Raw genomic sequence first — 22,176 nt, forward strand, 5'->3', positions numbered from 1 at the left:
AGATATTCTGTGTTACGCCCTCCTGTCCCAGGGTACTCGGCATCATGCCAGCGTCACTGGCTCCACCGTAGTGGAAGATGCCGTGGCATGGGCTCCCAGATCAGCCTGCGAATCCAGCATCAGCTGTTCTTATTAGCTCAACACTAAGCCACCAACCAAGATGTGCTTACCTTCTTTATGCCCTTAAGGTCCACCCCATAATTTCTTTTCATCTCACAACATCCCGGGGCCAAACTGGTTTTCCTTAACTTTCTCCAGCTGCCATGAAGGCGAAGGATCAACAGCTGTCATTCCTCCTGCCTCAGAGCACTTCAGAAAGGGAAGAGTCTGGACCCGAGTGTACCCCAGCCCTGTCTTGTGAGATGCCGCCTAGCTGGGAAGCCCTGCAGGGCGGCAGATGGAAGACCCATGTGGCTGGCTCGCAGTCATTCACGGGGGAGGCATCTGAAAGTGCCGGTGTTAATCTTATTAGCCCACGAGGCCCTCTTGCCACAATGAAATGTGTAAATATTTGTAAATTAACTTCAGCTGCCCGGATGGGTAACATGATAAGGCAAGTGAACTTCCCAGAGATCAGACGTTCATGAGCATGACAAGCACATACCACCAGCCGCACATGCACTGCTGGAGCCTTGGGCCAAGATGTGTCTCACAAGCATGTCCCAGGAAGCCCCACTGTTGATGCCCTGCAGGGTGAGGCCCCTGTGAGTCTGGGAATGTACCTGTTGAAATGGTGCTCCGGGCTTGGCTGGCCACTGGCTGGGCTGAGTGCCGCAGACAGCTGCCTGTTGGGGGCGAGGCTGTGGGGTGCTGGGCGTGGGCCTGGGGAGTGGTGATGGGCAGGGCAGGCCTGGTGGCGGTGGCCAGGCTGCTCAGACTCCCACTGCCTGGGTGCATGGTTGTGGTTATTCCTTTGGCCAGTGGAGACCCGCCGACCACATTATTCCGGGGCGGCCCTGCGCCTCCTGCAGGCACCCTGTGGAGAGAAAGCAGAAGGAATTCTGATGAGAGGCTCAGAGGTAATGGCGCCATGTGGGCCTCTGGCAGAGCCTCGCTCTGACCTGCTGGCTCTGAGAGATGAAGGCCAACTCTTCTGGGGACAAAGTCCTAAAACAGTGCTCATCACTGGCAGAAGGGCCCCCTTTACAAGAACTTCATGGGCTGCAAACTGTCAGTGTGAAATATTTAACAAATAGCAACGCCACCCTGAGAAACAGAGGAATGAGCTGAATCAAATCTTTTATACCAGAGCTACTGCCTCAGTTTGTTCTTACAAACAGCTGTGTGTCTCCAGATACACCCAGAAAGAACAGATGACTCAGTCATGTCCCGTGAGGCCTTGACGCATCCAGCACGTTGGGGAAAGGATGGCAAGGATGCTGGCCCCCTCTGGGCACGACTGCCACCTCGCACCTGCTGGCTGCTGGGAAAGGGCACACACAGCACGACGTCCTTCTGAATGTCTGGGAGCTTGCAGTTCCATACCAGAAATAGATGGCCTTTCACTCCGAAGTTTCCAGATGAAATCAGCTCCCACAAGAGGAACACAGCCACTCTGGAAATTGGGCTTTTCACGCTTTCCCTCTGTGTATTTGTACTTAACCCATGTCCTGGAGGTAGCGATGTGAAATATGGCAGAGTTAGGGGCTTGGAAGCTTCTGTGGATTCAGTTTCAGGGGACTTAAATGTCTTCCATTTGTCCAAGAGCTGGGTAAATTCCCGTTTCCGTCCCTTCAGGATCATATTCCAAGACACACCAAAAGCCACAGGTGGGAGAACAGGCTGCCTGCCCCTGTCTACTGGGCCTGGTCCAGCCATCTCCCTGTGGCTGGTACCACTGGGCATGACCTCTAGCAGGAAGCTCCCGGCAACACAGAGTGAGGGCTTTCTGCACAGCAGCTGAGAGGAGAGGGGCCTCTTGGAAAAGGACTCACCTGCTAAGGGAACCTGGGTGGTGTCCTCCTTCCCCAGCCCTCAGAGCTGTGCTGAACTTCACCCCAGCAATCAAGCTTGTTAGCAGGTCAGCCAAAACCATGAATTTAAAAATCCCATTTTCCATCCATCGAGCTCACTTTTCCCCGAGGAAATCATTTTTAAACACTAAATAAAGTGGGCTCACAAATGAGTCACTAATTTGCAAGGTGATATTGACAAGTCTGAACACAACAGACAAAGACACACATCTGCCTCTCATGACAGCAGAAAACCCTCTCCCTCTGCCCTCATGGCAGGATAGCAGAGATACCCTGGGCTAGTCCTACTTCCTTAGTGCGTGCCGTCACGGAAAGAGCCACACACCGGCTCCCGCACCAGGTTTTTAAATGAACTCAGAATGCTCAACTCTGGGCACTATACTCGCAGCCCTGAGAGCCCACCAGCACTCCAGGGCCTCCCAGCACGATGAGGGCAAGCACAGTTGGTGAATCCAGGTCTATGCAGGAAGGGGTAGGCCTTCGCCCGCCCTCCAATCACTGCCAGATAAGGCATCGCCTTCTGCTGGGTGGCTTTGGCAATTGTCCTAAACCCAGTAGGGATCATGAAAGTTATAAGTCCTGGGGGCACAGCCTTGGAGGGAGACAGCTGTCTTCCACTTCCGGGGATAAAGACCAAGGCCAGATTTCCTGTTTTGTGCTGAGCTATGGATTGCAGTGAGGGACCCATGGCCTCTAACATACTGACCTGGGGGCAGCCCACCCGGGGGCGGTTCGTTCTGTAAGGAACCAGAGAGGACACTCAATGACCTCCCAACACTGCAGTTACTGGGGCTCGATCTGGAGTGGCTTTTGCTTAATGTTTATTCCTGGCTCTGCCATTCTTTGGAAAACACACACCAAGAGGGCTTGAGGAGAGTGAGCAACCATGAGGTGCACAGCAGAGGTGGAGGGAGGGGCCCGGGCCCCACTACGAGCTCCAGTGTCAGGAGCTGGAGGATCTTCCCATAACAAACTCCCTGGCAGCAGGAGAAGACAGTTCTTGAGGAGACATTTTGATCAGAACAACTAGATTTCATGTATTGATTCGATCAGCATTTATTGAGCACCTCGTATATGAACATGGTATGCAAGAAGCCAGGGAAACAAAGCTGGAGATGGCTACTGTGGCGCAGGGGCTGGCCTGTGAGGGGGGATCCTGCATGCCTGTAGATGACCCTAACAGGCAGAACTTGTCAGTGGGCTGCTTGGGATGACAAGGTGGGTAGAGCTGTCCATCCTGACTATGGCACAGGCAAGGATGAAGGCCTCCAGGCAAGGCTTCATATAGCAAGTGGACATAGGACCCAGCTCTTGAAGGATATTCAGTGATTTAATTCAGAAGCAGGAAGAGGGTGGAAGGCATTCCAGTATTGTGGGGGTGAGGGCTGCCTAAGAGAGCTCCCCGTGGTGACGCTGACTGATGCACGTCAGGAGTTGCCCGGCCAGGTGGTGGAGGGCCCCAGTGCCACGCAAAGAAGCTGGACTTAAACTGCAGGCTTTACATCTCTGAAGGTCTGTGGAAGTTCTCAGGTAAAGATAAAGGAAGAATCAGAGGAGAGAAACTGGAAACTGGGAAGCCGATGGCCTCCCTCAGAAGCTGCTGCTGTAACCTGCTGCGTGGAGGAAGAACCGCCTCCTCATACAAGAGTAGGGCGTGTGACAGAGTGATGCCCCCCAGCAGGGCGGGCGAGCCTGGAGGTGTGGACACGTGCCATCTCAGGCTGTGCCTTCCTGGAGGGTGCCAGCTGGTCAGTGAGTCCCCTAATCTAGAGGGGTGACCTGTGCTTTCCTGCAAGGGCTATCTGATGACACGACAGGTGAGCCCAACTCCAGGTCAAGCGCTTCAAGCACAGGCCGGTTGCCGGCTGAGAGACACAACCCGTAGCTACTGGCGTGGGAAATCCAGACCAGAGACCTTCGGGGCTGCGCATGCTGGGCAAGTCACCCCACACCACTGACGAAGCCCCAGAAGGCTGTGGGCAGCTCACCCCCTAAGCAGCCACCCCTCTGACCAGGTGGCTGGGTTTGAGGGGGTGCATTTCCTGAAGCCTCTCTGCAGTTTGCTTCTCAAGCTTTTCCCTGCTGAGCATCACCTGAGCAAAGGATTTCTAACTGCCCCTTTAGCCCTGCGCCTGCAGACCTTTCAGGCTTTGGGCAACTCCATCAATCCCTAGGCCCTTTCTGGGCACCTCGAGAGAGGCCCTGGCTGAAGACTGCCTTAGGAACTAGAGCTGCTCATATCAACACCACATGTGTCCCGAGAACACTCTGCAAGTGGGAATCAGCCCAGCAATCAATGCAGGGTCTACGGGTTATTTAATTGTTTCCACTGTAGCTCTGTTCCAAAGACAGGAGAAACCCAAGGCCACGTCTTTCACTTGTGTGTGTGTGCTGCAGTGTCAACACAGGGCCATGCCCAGTGAGGCTGACTGATGTCACCAAGCTGTGGACCCTCATCTCAGTGAAAAATTCCCAGACAACCCCCTTGTCTCTTCGGTGACGCTAAAATTACGTATTCTATTTTATAAAAGTAGTAGAACAAAGAACTTATTAAACACTGACAACACAAAGAAAAAACAATCTATTACCACAATGTGGCCACTCAACAATCGTTAACCTTTGGGAATATATCATTTTTCCTTTGCATATATGTATATAGTGTTTTACATATCACACATCTGTATGTGATGACACACAAGCATACATACTGCACACACAAGCATACATACTGCGTACACACATGCTGTACCTACATTATGCACACGTGCACATAAATTGTGCTTACAGTATGCATACGCACAGGCATGCACACTGCACATACACTGCACACATGTACAAATACCATACACGCAAGCACACAGAAGCGTGCACACACTGCACACGCATACACACTGAGTATTACTGTATATATGTGCACACACTGTCCTCACATAAACACACACTCACATTTGAGACCTCACTCTGGTGACTTTCCTGTTCCTGCTCCTCCTGTTCCCGTTCTTCTCCCCTTGGTGGCCAATGTCTGCTGAGGACAGTCAAGGAGTTGAGTGCAAACCCAGCTCAGAAGGTGAAATGTGAGTCTGGGGACACCAGCGGGGGCTGAACCCTGGGCACTGGAGGCCTTGCTGCCTTCTGGGCCCGGCTTACAGAGTAGCCTCCGTCAGTAACAACAGCGGTAAGGCATGTAGGTCCTTGCCCTCTCCTTGCCCAGGCTGCCACCACCATGCCCTCACCTGGAAACGGGTGTCACGTAGTTTCCGGGGAACACCCCAGAGACACCGGTCCTCAGGGACGCCCCCTTGAACCAGCCATCCTGACACTTCTCGAGGACCCGGTACATCTCTCCCTTGTGCAGCTCCAGCTCGTCACTCTTCTGGGGCTTGTAGGCATAGAGCGCCAGGTACCTGTGGGCAAAGCATGGGGCCAGTGTCAGTGGGAGCCCTCCTGGGGAAGAGGGGACTGCCCGGCATTCCTGGGGGGAGGCTGTCTTTGGAGGAGCCCAACCTAAAAAGACCCACAAGTGTCTATGGGGGCTCTGCAGTTTACAGAGGCCCCACACACCCTCCCCGGCTCACTCCTCACAATGAACCCACGAGGCAGGGGAGGGAGGGCGCCTGCAGGGAGCTGCCTGCAGGGAGCTGCCTGCAGGGAGCTGCCTGCAGGGAAGGGGTGTGCCTGTCACCCACAGCCTTAGGAGGATTCCACCTGTCCATCTGACAAGATGGGAAGGCAGCTCAGTAAGGCACAGTGACCCCAAAGCCCTCGAAGACCTCTGAACTGCATCCCAGGGCCAGGTCTTTGGACTTTCCGGTGGTTTCCTCTTTCTTCATGCTATCTAAAGTCTGATGCTCTGAGCAAGGGAAACCTTAGGGAAAACTGAGGGTGAGCTAAGCTAGTCTTGGGCTGGGTTTTCCTCACTTAATCTAACCTGGACTGGTTTTCCTGCCTGGCTTATCCAATCAACCAGAGCTGGAAGAGACCTCAGAGGCCCTTTTTAAGGGAAAGGTGGTTAAGTTAGAAAACTGTGGTTGCATACTTCCTTGCAGTAATTGTGCCATGATTAATTATTTGACCTTTTTTTTTTTTTGAGACAGTATCTCACCCTGTCACCTAGGCTGGAGTGCAGTGGTGCAAACATAGCTCACTGCAGCCTCAACCGCCTGGGCTCCAGTGATCCTCCCACCTCAGCCTCCCAAGTAGCTGGGACCACAGGTGTGTGCCACCGTGCTAAGTTTTTTATTTTTTGTAAAGATGGGGTCCCCCTATGTTGCCCAGACTGGTCTTGAGCTCCTAGTCTCAAGCAATCCTCCCATTTCAGCCTCCCCAAAACGCTGGGATTACCCCGGCCTTAATTTTAAGTCTTATTTGCAAACAAGAAAAGATTAAATTTAATGGTGAAAATCCTGGCTTAGGGTTTAGATGCTGTGCCTCCAACTCAGCCCACGGGCCAAGCTACTCTCATAAAATATTTAACTATACCCTCTATCTTTTCCTTATAAGGACTGGATAATACTTACAAAAGTGCTCTGCTACTTTTGGGATTTGGGGAAGGTTGGTTTTGAACGGATGGAGAGAACCGATCAGATTATTTTTATTTGCTCACAAGATTCAGCCACGGAAGCTGGTGGAGGCCTCAGTTCAGTAAGAGACCAAAGATGAATGTTAATGAAGAGTCATCTGGGGGATCTCACACCAGTGCAGGCTGCTGGGTGGGGATGTTGACCCTCTCCAGTGGCTTGTGTACACAGTATGTCTCTGGGGATGTGAGGGAAGCTCACAGAACCCCCACTGCACCCTCCTGATGCTGGAGGAAAGTTCTACAGTGAAAACAGAAACAGAATGCAGCTCAAGAGGGCTCAAGCAGGAAAAAAGGAGGACCAGTGTGGAATATTCTAGAACAGCATGAGAACCTTGTAGAGATTAAAAGTTTCTTGGCCTTAACATGAAATCTGCCACCCTTTTCGAACATCCTAATCCTACATAGCAAGGCCCTCTGCCCTCATTCAATGACCTTGGCTATTTCCTTTGTTTACAGGTGTCCCTCATGCCCTCCCCCTAGGGACATCCTGTGGGCTTCAACTGTGGCCGGCATCTTTGTTTCTTTCCCTGTTTGAAATGGTGAACACTGACAGTGAAGTTAGGACCAACTCTGGGCTTCAGGAGGATACACAAAGCCATCAGCAGAGGAACTCCACCCGCCCCCCAACCGTGTACACAGTTTCAATGCTATGTCCAGGTGACAAATGGAGAGAACCCAGGGTGTGATTCTGTTCTGATCACCATAGAGGAAATACACTAAGGGAAAAGTCCAGTGAAAATGACAAACAACTGCAGCCAACATGTGCCTATGTATTGTGCAGAGAAGCTGGAGGGGAGGAGAGGAGAACGGGGAAGGATGGAGAAGGAGAGGGGATAAGAGAGATGGAGTAGGGGGGAGGTAGGAGGAGGGGGAGGAAGGAGGAGGAGATGGGGAGGGGATGGGAGAGGATGGGGAGAGGATAGAGGAGGAAAGAGAAGGGGAGAGGGGAAGAGGAAAGAGAAGGGGAGCGGAGGGGAGAGTGGCTTCCACACAGCCTGGGCTGAGGCAAAGGAAGGCAGACGAGGAGAGGAAGAGTGCAGAGACGGCTTGGATCTCTGGAAGGCTTATGAATCAGTAACAATGATGCACAAAGTGATGTGCCTGCTCTCAAAGAAATACAGTTGAGTGTAAATCCTGCTTAAGTTAGCCTCATCTGTTGCTTTATGGTGTCAGAGCAGTTTGCTTCAGTGGCCACACGCAGAATGTGCAGCCGGGCTGGCTCCTGGCCAGGGGCGGGTGGTATGCCACTCAGGCCGCACCAGCAGCTCCTTTTCGTTGGTTCTGGGGTCCGGGGCTGCCTTTGCTCTGGAGTGGGGGGTTCATCAGCTGCCAAGGCAGGCTCAGAACATGCCCAAGCTGCTGACCACAGCTTATGGACTCCTCTCCCTCCTGCTCCTGGGCTGGGCTGGTAGGCAAGGTGCAGAGCTGGGGGCTCAGTGGCCTGTGTTCCGTGGAGGCCTTATTCCATGGATTGGCTGTGGCTACACGCCGACTGGGGCTGGGCCACTTCTCCCTCCAGACCAATGCTCCCGCACAGCATGGAGCTCGGTGGCCTGGGAGCATGGAACCCCAGGCAGGGCTACCCCTGCTCAGGAGGCCCTGTGCAACATGCTTCCTCCCCAGGGCTGTCTGTGGCCTTCTCGCAGAGGTTTCACGGCTGCAGACACAAAAGTTCGAGGGGATGGAGCTTCTGTCCATGGTCACGCATGTTCAGGGGTAGGGCCAGGGGCTGGGCTGCTGGAGCTGTCGGTGCGGCCTGGGGCACAGCTGGGGCAGGGCTTGGGCAAGGTGAGAGCGGCAGTCGCACTGACGTGTGACTCGGGGAGGCTGGGGTCCTGAATGGGGTATGCCGACCCCTCGCTCCAAGCACAGGCCCGGTGTGGCCCACCCGTAGGGAGATGCTGCCCTGACGTGCACCACGGCACTAGTGCACTGGGTCTCTTTGTCTTATTTTAAGTTTGTTCTGTCGACGAGTAATCCTTCACTCTTAAACAGAGACTCTGGTCTCTGTTTAAAGTTCGGCCTCTAGGTGCAGGTTGCTGGGGGAAGCGGAATGTAAATAAGCCTGGCTTCACTTTGGAAAATCTCTTCTCAGCCTACTTTTTTTCCCTCTGGGCGCCTCGTAGGGGACACCAAAAGCAGATGGATGTGCTGGCTCCGTTTTCTGGCATGCGGCTCGTATTGGGGGGGCCCTGGCCCAGGTGGGGGTCACCTGCATCTGCTGTCCTCCCTGAGGTACTCAAGAGGAGGCCTTGGAAGGATCACACTGAAGAGCAATTTGTGCTGAGACCTGCCCTTCCCAACCTGCCTCCCTCCCACCTCTCAGGGTCTCTGCCGCTGCCCCCTGCAGCCACAGTGGCATCGCCTGTTACCCTGTTTCCCACCAATGTCTGTGAGTTGTGTCCTGTCAGGACTGCCAGTCCAGAGTCTCCTGGCTGAGCTGGACAGCGTCCCCTGCACTCAGTGGCAAGCTAGTCCTCATAGACACATGCACCTGGGCCTGGCATGCAGGGAGAACCGGGTGGCACCTGTAGGTAGCAGGGGTCACATCATCCTAGCTCCTGGGCCCAACTCTCACCTTCCATTTGCTTCAAAACACCTTGGCAGCTCAACACAGGCCCTGCGGAGTGCTCAGGGCATCTCCATAACACTCAAGACCACCCCGCATGCTCAGACATCACCTCTGCAGATTCTCACAGGTTGGTACTTCAAGTACTTATTTAAGGCAATCATGGGATTTTAGGATCAGAGAGCCTTCCTCACCACTGCCTGGTAGCGTATATAGGGCTTTCATGCCAATTAGAAAAAGCACCTCTTGAGGACAGGTTGCTGAGGACAAGTACAGCCTCCTCCAGGCATGGTGTGCAGTCAGGCATGGGGGCTAGGGGCTCACTGCACCTGGGACAGTGCACAGACAGGATAGGCTGGCGGCTGGGCCGACTCGGCTGACCCAGCTGGGCATGGCATGTGTCTGCTTTCACGTGCAGCCTGTTGAAACTAACAGCACAGCCTTCGCTTACCCATACCACTTCCTTATTTCTATAGCAAGATCTTCACTTGCTGCTAATTGTCTGCAGATTTCTCTTCTGCTCTAATCAGAGTAAACCGAAGTATTTTAGTGCCTCCGCTAATTTCATCCCCTTTCTCCTCTAGATGGTGGCTTGCTCATGCTTCTTCTAAAATAAGTAAACAATTCCCGGTTCTCCTACCAGAAGTCCCACTTCTGCTCTTCTCCCAGGGCCATGCTGGCTCGAGTTAGGGAGGTGTGTGCTTCCTCCTCACCTCTTCCATCCAGGTGCAGCACCCACTCTGCAGGGAAGACCCATAGCAGGAGTGCTGTCAGGGGCTGCACTGGAGGCCAGGAGGCTGGGGAGGGCTGGGTAAGTCCTGCGGAAGGGCTGAAGCAGGCTCAGGAGCTCAGAGGCGACCAGGAACTGCAGGCAGGGCGAGGATGAGTGCAGATGCTCAGAGGAGCGTGCGGGACACCTATTTGTATACAATGGGCTACTGTATAGTATAAACATACTATGCGATAGCATTATGTCTAAAAAAATGTAAATACCTTAATTAAGAAATATTTTATTTGGCCGGGCGCAGTGGCTCATGCCTGTAATCCCAGCACTTTGGGAGGCCAAGGTGGGCAGATCACGAGGTCAGGAGATCAAGACCATCCTGGCTAACACAGTGAAACCTTGTCTCTACTAAAAATACAAAAACTTAGCCGGCGTGGTGGCAGATGCCTGTAGTCCCAGCTACTCGGGAGGCTGAGGCAGGAGAATGGCGTGAACCCGGGAGGTAGAGCTTGCAGTGAACTGAGATCGTGCCACTGCACTCCAGCCTGGGTGACAGAGCGAGACCCTGTCTCAAAAAAAAAAAACCACAAAAAACAAAAAAACAACAAAAAAACATTTTATTTGTCCAGCACAGTGACTCACGCCTGTAATCTCAGCACTTTGGTAGCCTGAGGCAGGTGGTTCACCTGAGGTCACGAGTTTGAGGCCAGCCAGGCCAAAATGGTGAAACCCTGTCTCTACTAAAAAGACGAAAATTAGCCTAGCATCGTGGCAAGTACCTGCAATCCCTGCTACTAGGGAGGCTGGGGGTGGAGAATCGCTTGAACCCAGGAGGTGGAGGTTCCAGTGAGCTGAGATCAAGCCACTCCACTCCAGCCTTGTTAATGATCATCTGAGCCTTCAGGGAGTTATAATTTATTTGCTGATGGAGGGTCTTGTCTTGATGTGAACAGCTGCTGACTAATCAGGATGGTGGTGGCTGAAGGCAGGGATGGCTGTGGCAATTTCTTAAAATAAGACAGCAACGAGGTTTGCTACATTGACTTTTCCTTTCATGATAGATTTCTCTATAGCATTTGATGCTGTTTGACAGCATTTTACTCACAGTAGAATTTCTTTCAAAATTGGAGTCAATCCTCTTAAACCCTGCTACTGCTTTATCAACTGTTTATGAGCTATTCTAAACCCTTTGTCATTTCAATGATGTTCCCACCATTTTCACCAGGAGTAGATTTTATCTCAAGAAACCACTTTCTTGCCCATCCATAAGGAGCAACTTCTCCTCTGTTCAGGTTTTCTCATGAGATTGCAGCAATTCAGTCACGTCTTCAGGTTCAATTTCTAATTCTAGTTCTCTTGCTGTTTCTCCACATCTGCAGTGACCTCCTCCACTGAAGTCTTGAACCAGCCACTCAAAGTCATCCATGAGGATTGGAAGAACCTTCTTCAAAACTCCTGTTAATGTTGATATTTTGACCTCCCCATGAATCACAAATGTTCATCCTAGAATGCTGAATCCTTTCCAAAGGTTTTCAATTTACTTTGCTCAGATCCATGAGGGAAATCACCATCTATGGCAGCTATAGCCTATGAAAGGTACTTCTTGGCCAGGCATACTGGCTCACGATTGTAATCCCAGCACTTTGGGAGGCCAAGGCAGGCGGATCACTTGAGGCCAGGAGTTAGAGACCAGCCTGGCCAACATGGCAAAAACTTGTCTCTAGTAAAAAAAAAAAAAAAAAAAAAATACAAAAATTGGCCAGGCGTGGTGGCACACGTGTGTAATTCCAGCTACTTGGAAGGCTGAGGCAGGAGAATGGCTTGAACCTAGGAGGCAGAGGTTGCAGTGAGCCAAGATCATGCCACTGCACTCCAGACTGCACAACAGAGTGAAACTCCATCTCAAAAAAAAAAAAAATTTAAAAAAGGTACTTTTTAAATGAGAACACTTGACAATCTAAACTATTCCTTGATGCATGAGCTGAGGAATGAATGCTGTGTCAGCAGGCATGAAAACAACATTCATCTCCTTGTACATCTCCATCAGAGCTCTCGGATAACCAAGTACGCTGTCAATGAACAGTAATATTTTAAAAGGAATCTTTTTTCTGAGCAGTAGGTCTTGACAATGGACTTAAAATATTCAGGAAACCATGCTGTAAATACGTGTGCTATCATCCAGGCTTGGTTGTCCCATTTACAGAGCACAGGCAGAGTAGATTTAGCATAATTCTTAAGAGCCCTAGGGTTCTCGGAATGGTAAATGAACACTGGCTTCACTTAAAGTCACCAGCTGCATTAGCCCCTAAAAAGAGAGTCAGCCTGTCCTTTGAAGCTTTGAAGCCAGGCCTTGGTGTCTCCTCTCTAGCTATGAAAGTACTAGATGGCATCATTGTCCAATACACGGCTGTTTTGTCCACACTGAAAATCTGTTGTTTAGTGTCGCCACCTTCATCAGTGATTTTAGCTACATCTTCTGGATAACTTGCTTCAGCTTTTCCATCAGCACTTGCTGCTTTACCTTGTACTTTTATGGCTTCTTTCTTTAAACCTCATGAACCAACCTCTGCTAGCTTCAAATTTTTCTCCTTTAGCTTCCTCACCTCTCTCAGTGTTCATGGAGTTGAATAGAGTTAGGGGCTTGCTCTAGATAGGCTTTGACTCAAGGGAATGTTGCAGTTGGTCTGATCTTCTATTCAGGTCACTCAAACATTCTCCATATCAGCAATCAGGCTGTTTCACTTTCCTATAATTCATGTGTTCCCTGGAGTACCACTTATAATTTCCTTCAATAACTTCTCTTTTCATTGACAACTTAGATAACTGTTTGGCACAAGTTTCAGCCTATCTCAGCTTTTGACCTGACTTCCTTGCCAAGCTTAATCATTTCTAACTTTTGACCGAAAGTGAGAGATGTTCGACTCTAGCTTTTGCTTGACCACTTAGAGGTCATGGAGGGTTACTAAATGGCCTGATTTCAATGTCGTTGTATCTCAGGGAAAAGGTAGGCCCGAGGAGAGAAAGAGAGATGAGGAGAACGGTGGGTCCGTGCAGCCATCAGAACACACACATCACTTATTGAGTAAGTTCGCTGTCTTATATGGGCATGGTCCATGGTGCCCCAAACAATTCCAACAGTAACACCAAAAACCACTGATCACATCACCATGAAGATATAATGAAAAAGTCTGAAATATTATGAGAATTAGCAAAATGGGACACAGAGCCTCGAAGTGAGCACATGATGTTGGAAAAGTGGCACCACTAGACTTGGTGGATGCTGGGTTGCCCCAAAGCTTACATTTGTAAAAAAAAAAAAAAAATGTCTCTGTGAGGCACAACAAAATGAAGTGCAACGAAATGAGGTTTGCCTGTGTTTCAGATGCATTCTGAGGCTGAAGCCCCACCACTGGACAGGGCCCAGGGATGCCCAGCCTCGGGCCTCTGAAGGGCGATGAGTGGCTGATCACTCACTGTGGTGGCTGTGCTGGGAATTTCCCTCAGGGCGCATCATCACCCATGACTACCTCTTCAAAGGGCAGCCTGAAGCCAGCACTGGCTCACTTCCAATGGGGAAACTCCGCAGGGCTGTCTCGGCTCCAGAGCCCTGAGGATCAACGAGGCTTCCCTTCAGCCACAGCTCAGGTGTGTCCTGAGAGCACTCCCCACAAACCTCCCCATCTCAGGGTCTGCCTCCAGGAAACCCAACCTAGACAATGCTGGTATCGCTGGGGATGTGCTGCTACCACCTGGGCCTGCATCTCCTTCCTTCCACTGCAACCGGCCCTGCAGCGGCCCCAGACATCTCTGACCTTTGCCCGCCAGGCTCTATGTCATCCAGAGACTCTCTCAATAAAATTCTCTGCTCTTCCCACTTGCATCTCCTCCACTTCCCCCCCTGCTTGGGGTCCCAGCTCTGCCCTCTCTCTAGAGGTGCAGGTGGCAGAGGTGGGGATGAAGAGCACTCACCCCTCCGGTGGTTCTCAGGCTCACTCTCATATTCTTGGTCGCATCTGTCTGTGATATCCTGAGGATGGTGCCGCCAATGCCTGGAAGGGCTGACCATGGGGCCAGGCTGACCACAAGGCTGGGCACTGTCAGAGGAGGCTGGATGGATGACCTCTAAGACACCTCTTGGGAGCAGTACCCAGTAATTTTGCTGCTCCAGGCCTTCGTTCCAAGCCTGGCAGGGACTTATTTTACCAAGTCTGTTGTCTTGAACTCACGCTGATCCAGTCCATTGCAGGCTGAGTGCAGCACCAGCCTGTTCCCTGAATTTGCGGTGGAAGGTGCCCCTGTCTTGTGTTGGCATGGTTTGGTCAGCAGTCCTTTTCCTGTGTCCTAGAATGTGGGGACTGTTGTTATTGAGGCTGGTTTAGTGGCCTTCTGACCACATGCACAAATGGCAGTGGGAGGTCATGAGGAGGCCACTCCGGATCACATCAAGGCCTGCGAGGTCATCCCTGCCATGACAGAGAGCATGTCTCACATGACCAATGTCAACCACCAGATCCAGAGACCCTGGTCTGCACCCTAGCAGGGGAGGATGAAAACTGCTGACCACCATTCCCCTGGGCTTCCCTTTCCCTCTTGCAGGCCAACCCCCTCCTCTCCCTAAGTCTTCCTCTGGGCTCCTGGATAGGACTCCCAGGCCCCTCAGGTGCCATCTGGGTGGTCATGCACCTCACAGGGCACCTGGTTTTCCCTGCAGGTGATGAACTGCACCCATCGACTGTGGAAGTTTCCTTCTCTGATGGCAGGCTGACATGCAGTCCCAGACCAAGGCTCTGTGCCAAAAGTTACGTTGCTCTCGGATTGCAAGCACGCAGATCAAGCCAGACCCAGGCATGTCTGTCTGATGCATGTTTCTTCCTCCTCCTCCACCTCCTCCATTGCTGTAGGTGATGACGGGACATCTTGGATGGCTCCTGCAGGGTGGCCCTATGCCCTCTCCCTGCCTCCTCTGGTTCTTCACATCAGGCAGTGGCTCTAAGATGCCCATGAAGAAGTGGAGGTGAGAATCAACCCTTCCGAATCAGGGGCAACTTACAGCGTTTCATCAACATTGAGACCCTCTGGGTGGGTTGGCTGTGCCCAGGAGCATGGCCTCTAGGAGCAGACACTCATATTTCTGCTTTCCCAAATCACAGCAGGTCTGTCAGAGGAATAGCGGACAAGCCCCAGGGCCAGACAGTGGAATTCTCAACACAGTAGGGGGTGGAAAGGGGGTGCAGGAATGAGAGATGTCTCTGCAGACTCACAGTCGCCTCCATGCACTGGGTGAGCAAACTGAGACCCTTCTTGTGTTTCCAGGCAACTGAGCCCTTAGGGAATCCACGCCATGGAAGCCTTTCACATGCTGGAAGAAGGGGCAAGAACATCATCCAGCCATCGACATGCTAACCGTGTGGGATCAGGCCTCTTAATCTCAAGGGCTCATGTTTCAGCGCACATGATGTGGCCTGGAGAGGTCAAAGCTATGCAATTACGAAGATCAGGAACGAGGTCTCCTGAAGTCATTGCATGACTGACTTTCACATCAGCCCCATCTGGGCCCTGGCTGGAGTCCCCAAGCCATCATTCTCCGGGCAGCAGCGCACTGTTGTTTGCTGTGGTTGTTTTTGCAACGACAGCACATCTCATGTTCAATTTCAGATTTCTGAACGTGACTTACAGATACTATTTTGGGAACAATGGTTAGATCAGACCCCCACCCCAGGTACCTGCCACAGGTAAGGTACGTGTGGGAATACCAGCGTCTTACGGCGGAAGAGGACAGGTGAGCAGTCAGACTAATTCCCCTCCCTCATAAACTGATGAGGTCAGTCTGATCTTTTCCTCTCTGGGGATAAAATAAAGGATGTCATGTTTGCAGAATGCATCATGCATGCTGCTGTAACATATGTAATGTTACCTGGCGTGTGACTGCTACTCAGTATCTCAGTATAACAGCCACGAACACACATGGAACGGACCATCACCAGTCACAGGTCATGCTGCCCATGATCCAGCTGCTGCATGGAGGGCCGCTGTGTCACCTGCAGACACATTCCTACCTAAATCCTTGTCATCCTTAGAAGGATGTTGTCCGACACGTAAGTTTCCCTTCCCTCTTACCCAAATCTCAAGTTGAGTGGAAAGTACCCTCCCCTGGGGGAGAAGCCCAGAGGGAGACGGTGGAGGGCTAGAGGTCACAGCAACCTTGTCCCCCAGGGCAGGGGAACTGGGTGAAGAAGAGGTCCCTCCACACCTGCACCAAATTCAGAAGCCATCCGGGACCTGGAGGTTTGTCCACAGTTGAGGCCTCCAGAATATTCACAACTCTTGAGGGGCGACATGCCTGGAACTGTTACCTTTTGGGTCTCCAGGACAGAGCAGCCTTCTCGGATGGCTAATCCTTGAGCTCGCCTCACGCTGGGGAGCCCTCTGCACCCAGGAAGGGGAGGCCTTTGCTCTCATAGAACAAGTGGCAGCTACTGAGAGCCTGTGTACAGGCATTCAGCTGGTCATGGGACTCCAAAACAAACCCATTTGGGCTTTGCCCTTGAAGCACTCATGGCCTCAGCAACCTGACCTGCGTCCTGCCTCTCGTTTGGGAAATTCCATCAGGGCCATCCCCTGTGGGCGCAGGTTTCTTTCCTCAGATAGCATTCTGCATCCAATTCTTCAAGAGGAGCGAACCCATCACCCCCCACCCTCCCATGTGCCTCCTTGACACCAGCTTTGCCTGAAGCTGCCAGAACTGAGCTAGGAGCATGGCAGGAGATGGAGGGAGTATTTTTTTTTTTTGTCCAGTGCTGGTGAAAACTTGAATATCAGTCTCAAGGCATCCGGAAGTAGCCTGCTCAGGAAGCTAGGTAAAAAATAGGCACCTTTCAAATTCCTTTCATTACATTGCTTAATCACAGTGGGAGGATACTGGAAGCTTTCTTGCCGACCACTGGAGAAAGGCTGGCGTTTCCAGTGGGCTTAGAGGTGGCTGAGCGTGTGCCAGCAGCTGAGCTACTTCTAGACCTTTTGAAGCTTGGCAAGTTGCTCTTCAAAATGCTTTTTTGCTTGAAATACCTCCTGTTCGGCTGGGCGCAGTGCCTCACGCCTGTAATCCCAGAATTTTGTGAGGCCGAATCAGGTGGATCACAAGATCAGGAGATCGAGACCATCCTGGCTAACATGGTGAAACCCCGTCTCTACTAAAAATTACAAAAAATTAGCCGGGCGTGGTGGCGGGCGCCTGTAGTCCCAGCTACTTGGGAGGCTAAGGGAGGACAATGGCGTGAACCTGGGGTGTGGAGCTTGCAGTGAGCCGAGACTGCACCACTGCACTCCAGCCTGGGAGACACAGCAAGACTCCACCTCAAAAAAAAAAAAAAGAAATACATCCTGTTCTGCAACAACACAGGTTCTGAGTGTCCCTCTGACCTCTGACCCAGCCTGCATTGACAGAGCTTTCTGTATTTGTCATATTGTTTGCCAAGTTCATAGACTTCACCTTAACACAGTCATTCCAGTGGCTGAGCTCTGCCAAACACAAGAGCAAAAGGGAGTCTAATTCTTCAGAGCATGATTTAAATGGGGAATTTTAAAATTGCACTTATCTGTTAAGAGCTGTAATTTAACTGGGCAGATGTTCTAAACAAGATAAGTATCTCACTTCCTAGCACTGATTCATCTGGTTATATTTGGGGATGAGATGCAGCTGGCATGCGCTGGTGTGGCCCTGGGATGGAGGCTGACACACAGAACCACCTCCAAGCAGTTGGTGACTACTGGCTGCCCAAGCTCCTAGACTACCCGCTGCTCTGCGCACCTGCTTCCCTCCTGCCTCTCCCCCCCAATCTCGGACTTTCCATGCTATGGAGAGCCTGCTCCACACTACGGCTGGCTCCTCTCCTGTTGACTGGGACCTGCATTGTGAATACTCTGAATATCCTCCCTGCTTAGAAGAAATGTCCTAGAAACATCAACATCAAAAGGAACTGCTAGACTTTTGTCTTCCACACTCTCCTTTCAGTGGTGTTATTAGATGCACATAACTATACTGGTCAACTAGTAACACATGGAAAAACCCTGCGGAAACCACACGTGGACAGGCCAGCCCAGGCAGGAGAGAGGGCTGCAGGCACGGGACCCCAACAGACACAAAGGGCAGCTCACACGTTGAGGGGCAGCTGGACCTTGGGAGGCGTGCCCTGCTCTCCAGACACCGAGGCAGCTCGCGGGACAGCTGTGGGGGTAGATCCTGCCGAGGAGGAGGCATCCTGGAAACAGACAAGAGGGGACAGGAGTGAGGAGACAGAGACTCCATCCAAGGGAAAGAGAAATGCAAGGTGAGGCTGCATCCACAGGTGCCTGTGCTTCCCCAGCTGCCGGGCTGTTTGGCCTCCAAAGTGCCGTGCCTACCTGGACTGTCAAAATGGTTCTCCAATCATGGGAGGGAGCCTGGCAGCCCAGGACCCCTGCCCTGAGGTGGTTTTCGAGAGCCCCTTCCCAGCAGCTCAGGGAGCCTTCTACGGCCTGCGTCCAGGCTGGTCAGCGTCACGCTATAGTCAGGACGCGGAGAGGCCGTGTTCCAGACCTCGCTTTGTTCTTAGACCTTGAATTAATTATTATTGTGTTTGTTTAAAAAAATCCACACGAAATCTTTCACGCTAGGAAACAGAGCTTATTTAAAGAGCATCCCCAGGAACTGGAGATTAATCCCTAAAGAAAATTAGTCCCATGACAGCAGACAGAGCAGCAGGCCAAGAGGACCGGGAGTCATAGGGCGCCCCCCTCCCCCCAAGACCCCAAAGTGCTCCAAGCTTCAAGGATTTTTTAAGTGAGGAGATGACCCGAGGAACAGTCAGCATCAGTGGTGCGCTGTGCTCTCCGGGGGCAGTGAGGGGGTGAGGGAGGAATCTGGGTGGCATCATGGTCTTGCCAAGGGAATTCCTACATGGAGAATCCTCAGCCCCAGCCCGTGCAGGGCAGAGCTGCCCCCAGGTCCCCCCACCACCCAGCTTGCTCGCCCTGCCTCAGCCTTCCCTAGGACAGTGTCCTGTCTTCCTGTTCAGAGGCATTTGATGGCAGAGGGGTCTGACCTGTGTCCCTCTCAAACATCTGTCCGAGTCCCAGCCCTGGCACCAGTGCTTGTGGTCTTATCTGGAATAGGGGTCTTTGCAGATATGAGGTAAGGAGCCTGAGAATAGATCATCCTTGATTAGAGCAGGCCCCAAATCCAATGACGAGTATCCTTACAAGATAGAGGAGGAGGAGCGGGATGTGGAAGGGAAGGAAGCCCATGTGAGGACGGAGCAGAGACGGGAGTGATGCATCCACAAGCCAAGGGGTGCTGAGGATGCCAGCAGCCACCAAAGCCAGGAGGGAGCCCTGGAACAGACTCCCCTCAGCCTCGGGAGGAACTAGACCTGCCCACACCTTGACTTGGGGCTTCCGACCTCCAGAGCTGTGAGAGAACAACTTTCTGTTGCTTTTAGCCACCTAAGTTTGTGGTACTGCTCTGGAAGCCCCAGGACACCCCATCAGAGGGGCTGTCGGGGAGCCTGGAGGAGGATGGGGTCCACCTCCCTTCAAGGAGGGAGCCAGGCGTCTCCTCCCTTCCTCGAGGATCCCATTTAGGCCTGACGAGGGGCAGAATAGGTGTCCCGGCAGAAACTGGAGCAGAGGATGCGGCCAGGTTGCAGGTACCTTGGACAAAGACAGGTTTGGTGGGGTGCGGGGGCTGCCTGGCTCTGAATGGGGAAGGTGCCTGTGTCCCCAGTGTGTGTCCTCAGGTAAGTGAAAGGCACTAGAAGCAGAGACCACACAGATGGGAGGGAGAGCCACCTGGAAGTTGCCCCAGGCAGGCAGCCAGCCCTGTACCCTGACTGGCCTCACACCACCTTCTTAGCTTAGGAGCAAGAAGCTTCTCAGCTTTCTCATCACTCACTGACCAGGTCTGGCCTTGCTTAACTGATAACCTCTGCATGCTGCCAGCCACCTACCTGGCCCTCCCTGGCTGGTCACAGCCCTCCCTGACCAGTGATCATGAGCAGAGCCTAAAACCATGCTACGCAGGCAGCGTCTACAAAGTCAGAAATGATTTCTTCCTCCTGTTTAAACCCCAGTGCGCCTAGCAGCATGAGCAGGTGCAACCGAGAGACTCCCCTCATGTCTCTAGGGTAACTCCACGTCTCAAATGACTTCCATTGCAATGCAGACACTGTGAGAGAAACCTTTGATTTTCAAAGGCTCCTGAGAGAGCCAGGTGTCCAGAGGGCAGCCCCTCACGGACCTCGTCCCTCGGCTACATGAAGAAGCAGGAAAGGCTGAGCACCGCGTGGGAACAGGGCTGGAAGGGGGCATTCCTTCCCACGGATGGATTCCAGGGTCTTCTGTCTGCCCGGGACACCTGCCCTCTCCATGAAGGGAGACAGGGACCAGGAGGTATCCCCAACAATGCCAGGATCACTTTCCTTCTAGAAAACTCCCCAGAGCCGGTCCAGATCATGGGTCACCATCCATGGAGGTGTAGGTGGGGGCTGGAGAGCGAGTATGAGGGCAGAGACACCCCAAGGGAGGGAGAAGGAGAAGCTGCCACCTCACTCTCCACCAGGCCCTCCCTGCCGCAGGCATCTGTGCAGAGGAGAGGGTGTCCCCGTGCTGCTTTCTCCAGTGTCCACTGAAGAAACGTGTGGGAAGGATCTTAGGGTCATTCACTCACCCATTCAAATAGTTACCAAGCAGTTCCAGCACAGGGATAACAGGCTACACACTGACACGCAATGACCTGGCAGTCGGAACTGGCCCTGGGCCTCCATGGGGAACACCATGGCCTGTGACTGTGTGGGACTTGCAATCCAGGTGGCCAAACACTGGACATATTTTTTTTTGAGATGAAGTCTCACTCTGTCGCCAGGCTGGAGTGCAGTGGCGAGATCTCGCCTCACTGGAACCTCTGCTTCCGGGCTCAAGCGATTCTCCTGCCTCAGCCTCCTGAGTAGCTGGGATTACAGGTGTACACTACCACGCCTGGCTATTATTTTGTTTGCTGTTGTTGTTTTGAGACAGAGTCTTGCTCTGTCACCCAGGCTGGAGTGCAGTGGCACAATATCGAGTGCAGTGGCTCACACCTGTAATCCCAGCATTTTGGAAGGCTGAGGCGGGCAGATCATGAGGTCAGGAGTTTGAGACCAGCCTGGCCAATATGGTGAAACCCCATCTCTACTAAAAATACAACAATTAGCCAGGTGTGATGGCGCATGCCTGTAATTCCAGCTACTGGGGAGGCTGAGGCAGGAAAATTGCTTGAACCCAGGAGACGGAGGTTGCAGTCAGCCGAGCTATTTTGTATTTTTAATAGAAACACCGTTTCACCATTTTGGCCAGGCTAGTCTTGAACTCCTGACCTCAAGTGATCTGCCCTCATTAGCCTCCCAAAGTGCTGGGATTACAGGTGTGAGCCACTGTGCCTGGCTTGGACATGTAATTCTAAGCATGCAGGAGCCCCGGGAAGTTCAGCGTGCACAGGCCCCTTACACAGGTACCCAACCTGGGCTGGGCGTGGCTGGGAGGGCTTCGAAAGGCATAAGGCAGGCTTGTTAGGGAACGTCTTAGTCTGTTTAGTGTTGCTCACGACAGAATACTTAAAACTGGGTAATTTATGATGAAAAGGAATTTATTTCTTATAGTTCTGGAGACTTGAAAAGTGCAATGCCGCACGGCCACTTCTGGTGACAGCCTTCTTGCTGGTGGGGACTCCGCAGAGCATTGCATGATGAGGGGGCTGAGCGTGCTGGCTCAGGTCCTGCTCCTTCTTCTTAGAAAGCCACCAGCCCCGCTCCCATGAGTCTAGGGATCCACGAGTGATGATTCAGCCTTGCCCTCAAGACCTAACTGCCTTTTAAAGGCTCCACCTCTCAGCGCTGCGTCTGGGGGATTAAATTTCAACATGAATTTCAGAGGGGACACTTAAGCCATGGCAGGGAGGTGGTGAGGGTGGGTGGTGGGCCTAGAGGAGCCCGGGCCAGCTCATGTGGGAGGCCAGATGAAGTGAGGGTTTGGAGGCAAAGGGGGCAGTATCCCCATGGGATGAGGACAGGCTGTGCAGGGCCTCCGGAGAGGGCCTTCACTCTGAGGGCACGGAATCCCTGCAAGACGGGCAGGGAGAAGGCAGCCACAGGCCAGGACCTGCCAGCTTTGCAGGGAACCCATCAGGAAGTGCGAGGGAGCCCAGCCTGCACCGGCAGACGGCAAGGGAGCCAGGAGGGGACCTGGACGCGCTCAGGGGGCTGTTAGTAGGAATAGCAGCCGCGACTGTAGCACCTGTGACTGAAGCACTCGCCCTGTGCAG

The 22,176-nt window shown here is 52.5% G+C and overlaps 1 protein-coding gene across 1 annotated transcript in view; it reads right to left on the bottom strand.

Moving 5' to 3' along the window:
- Positions 1–22,176, bottom strand: part of SH3RF3 (SH3 domain containing ring finger 3) — a 372,468-nt gene that overhangs the window by 68,575 nt on the left and 281,717 nt on the right. Inside the window, exons 5-7 of the mRNA XM_003909107.5 lie at positions 18,000–18,103; positions 5,207–5,377; positions 723–976 (exon numbers count right to left, since the gene is read on the bottom strand). Of these exons, the coding sequence (XP_003909156.2) occupies positions 723–976; positions 5,207–5,377; positions 18,000–18,103 (529 nt within the window). The remainder of the gene's footprint in view (positions 1–722; positions 977–5,206; positions 5,378–17,999; positions 18,104–22,176) is intronic.

Source organism: Papio anubis, chromosome 14 (genome assembly GCF_008728515.1).
Source record: "Papio anubis isolate 15944 chromosome 14, Panubis1.0, whole genome shotgun sequence".
NCBI lineage: Eukaryota > Metazoa > Chordata > Mammalia > Primates > Cercopithecidae > Papio > Papio anubis.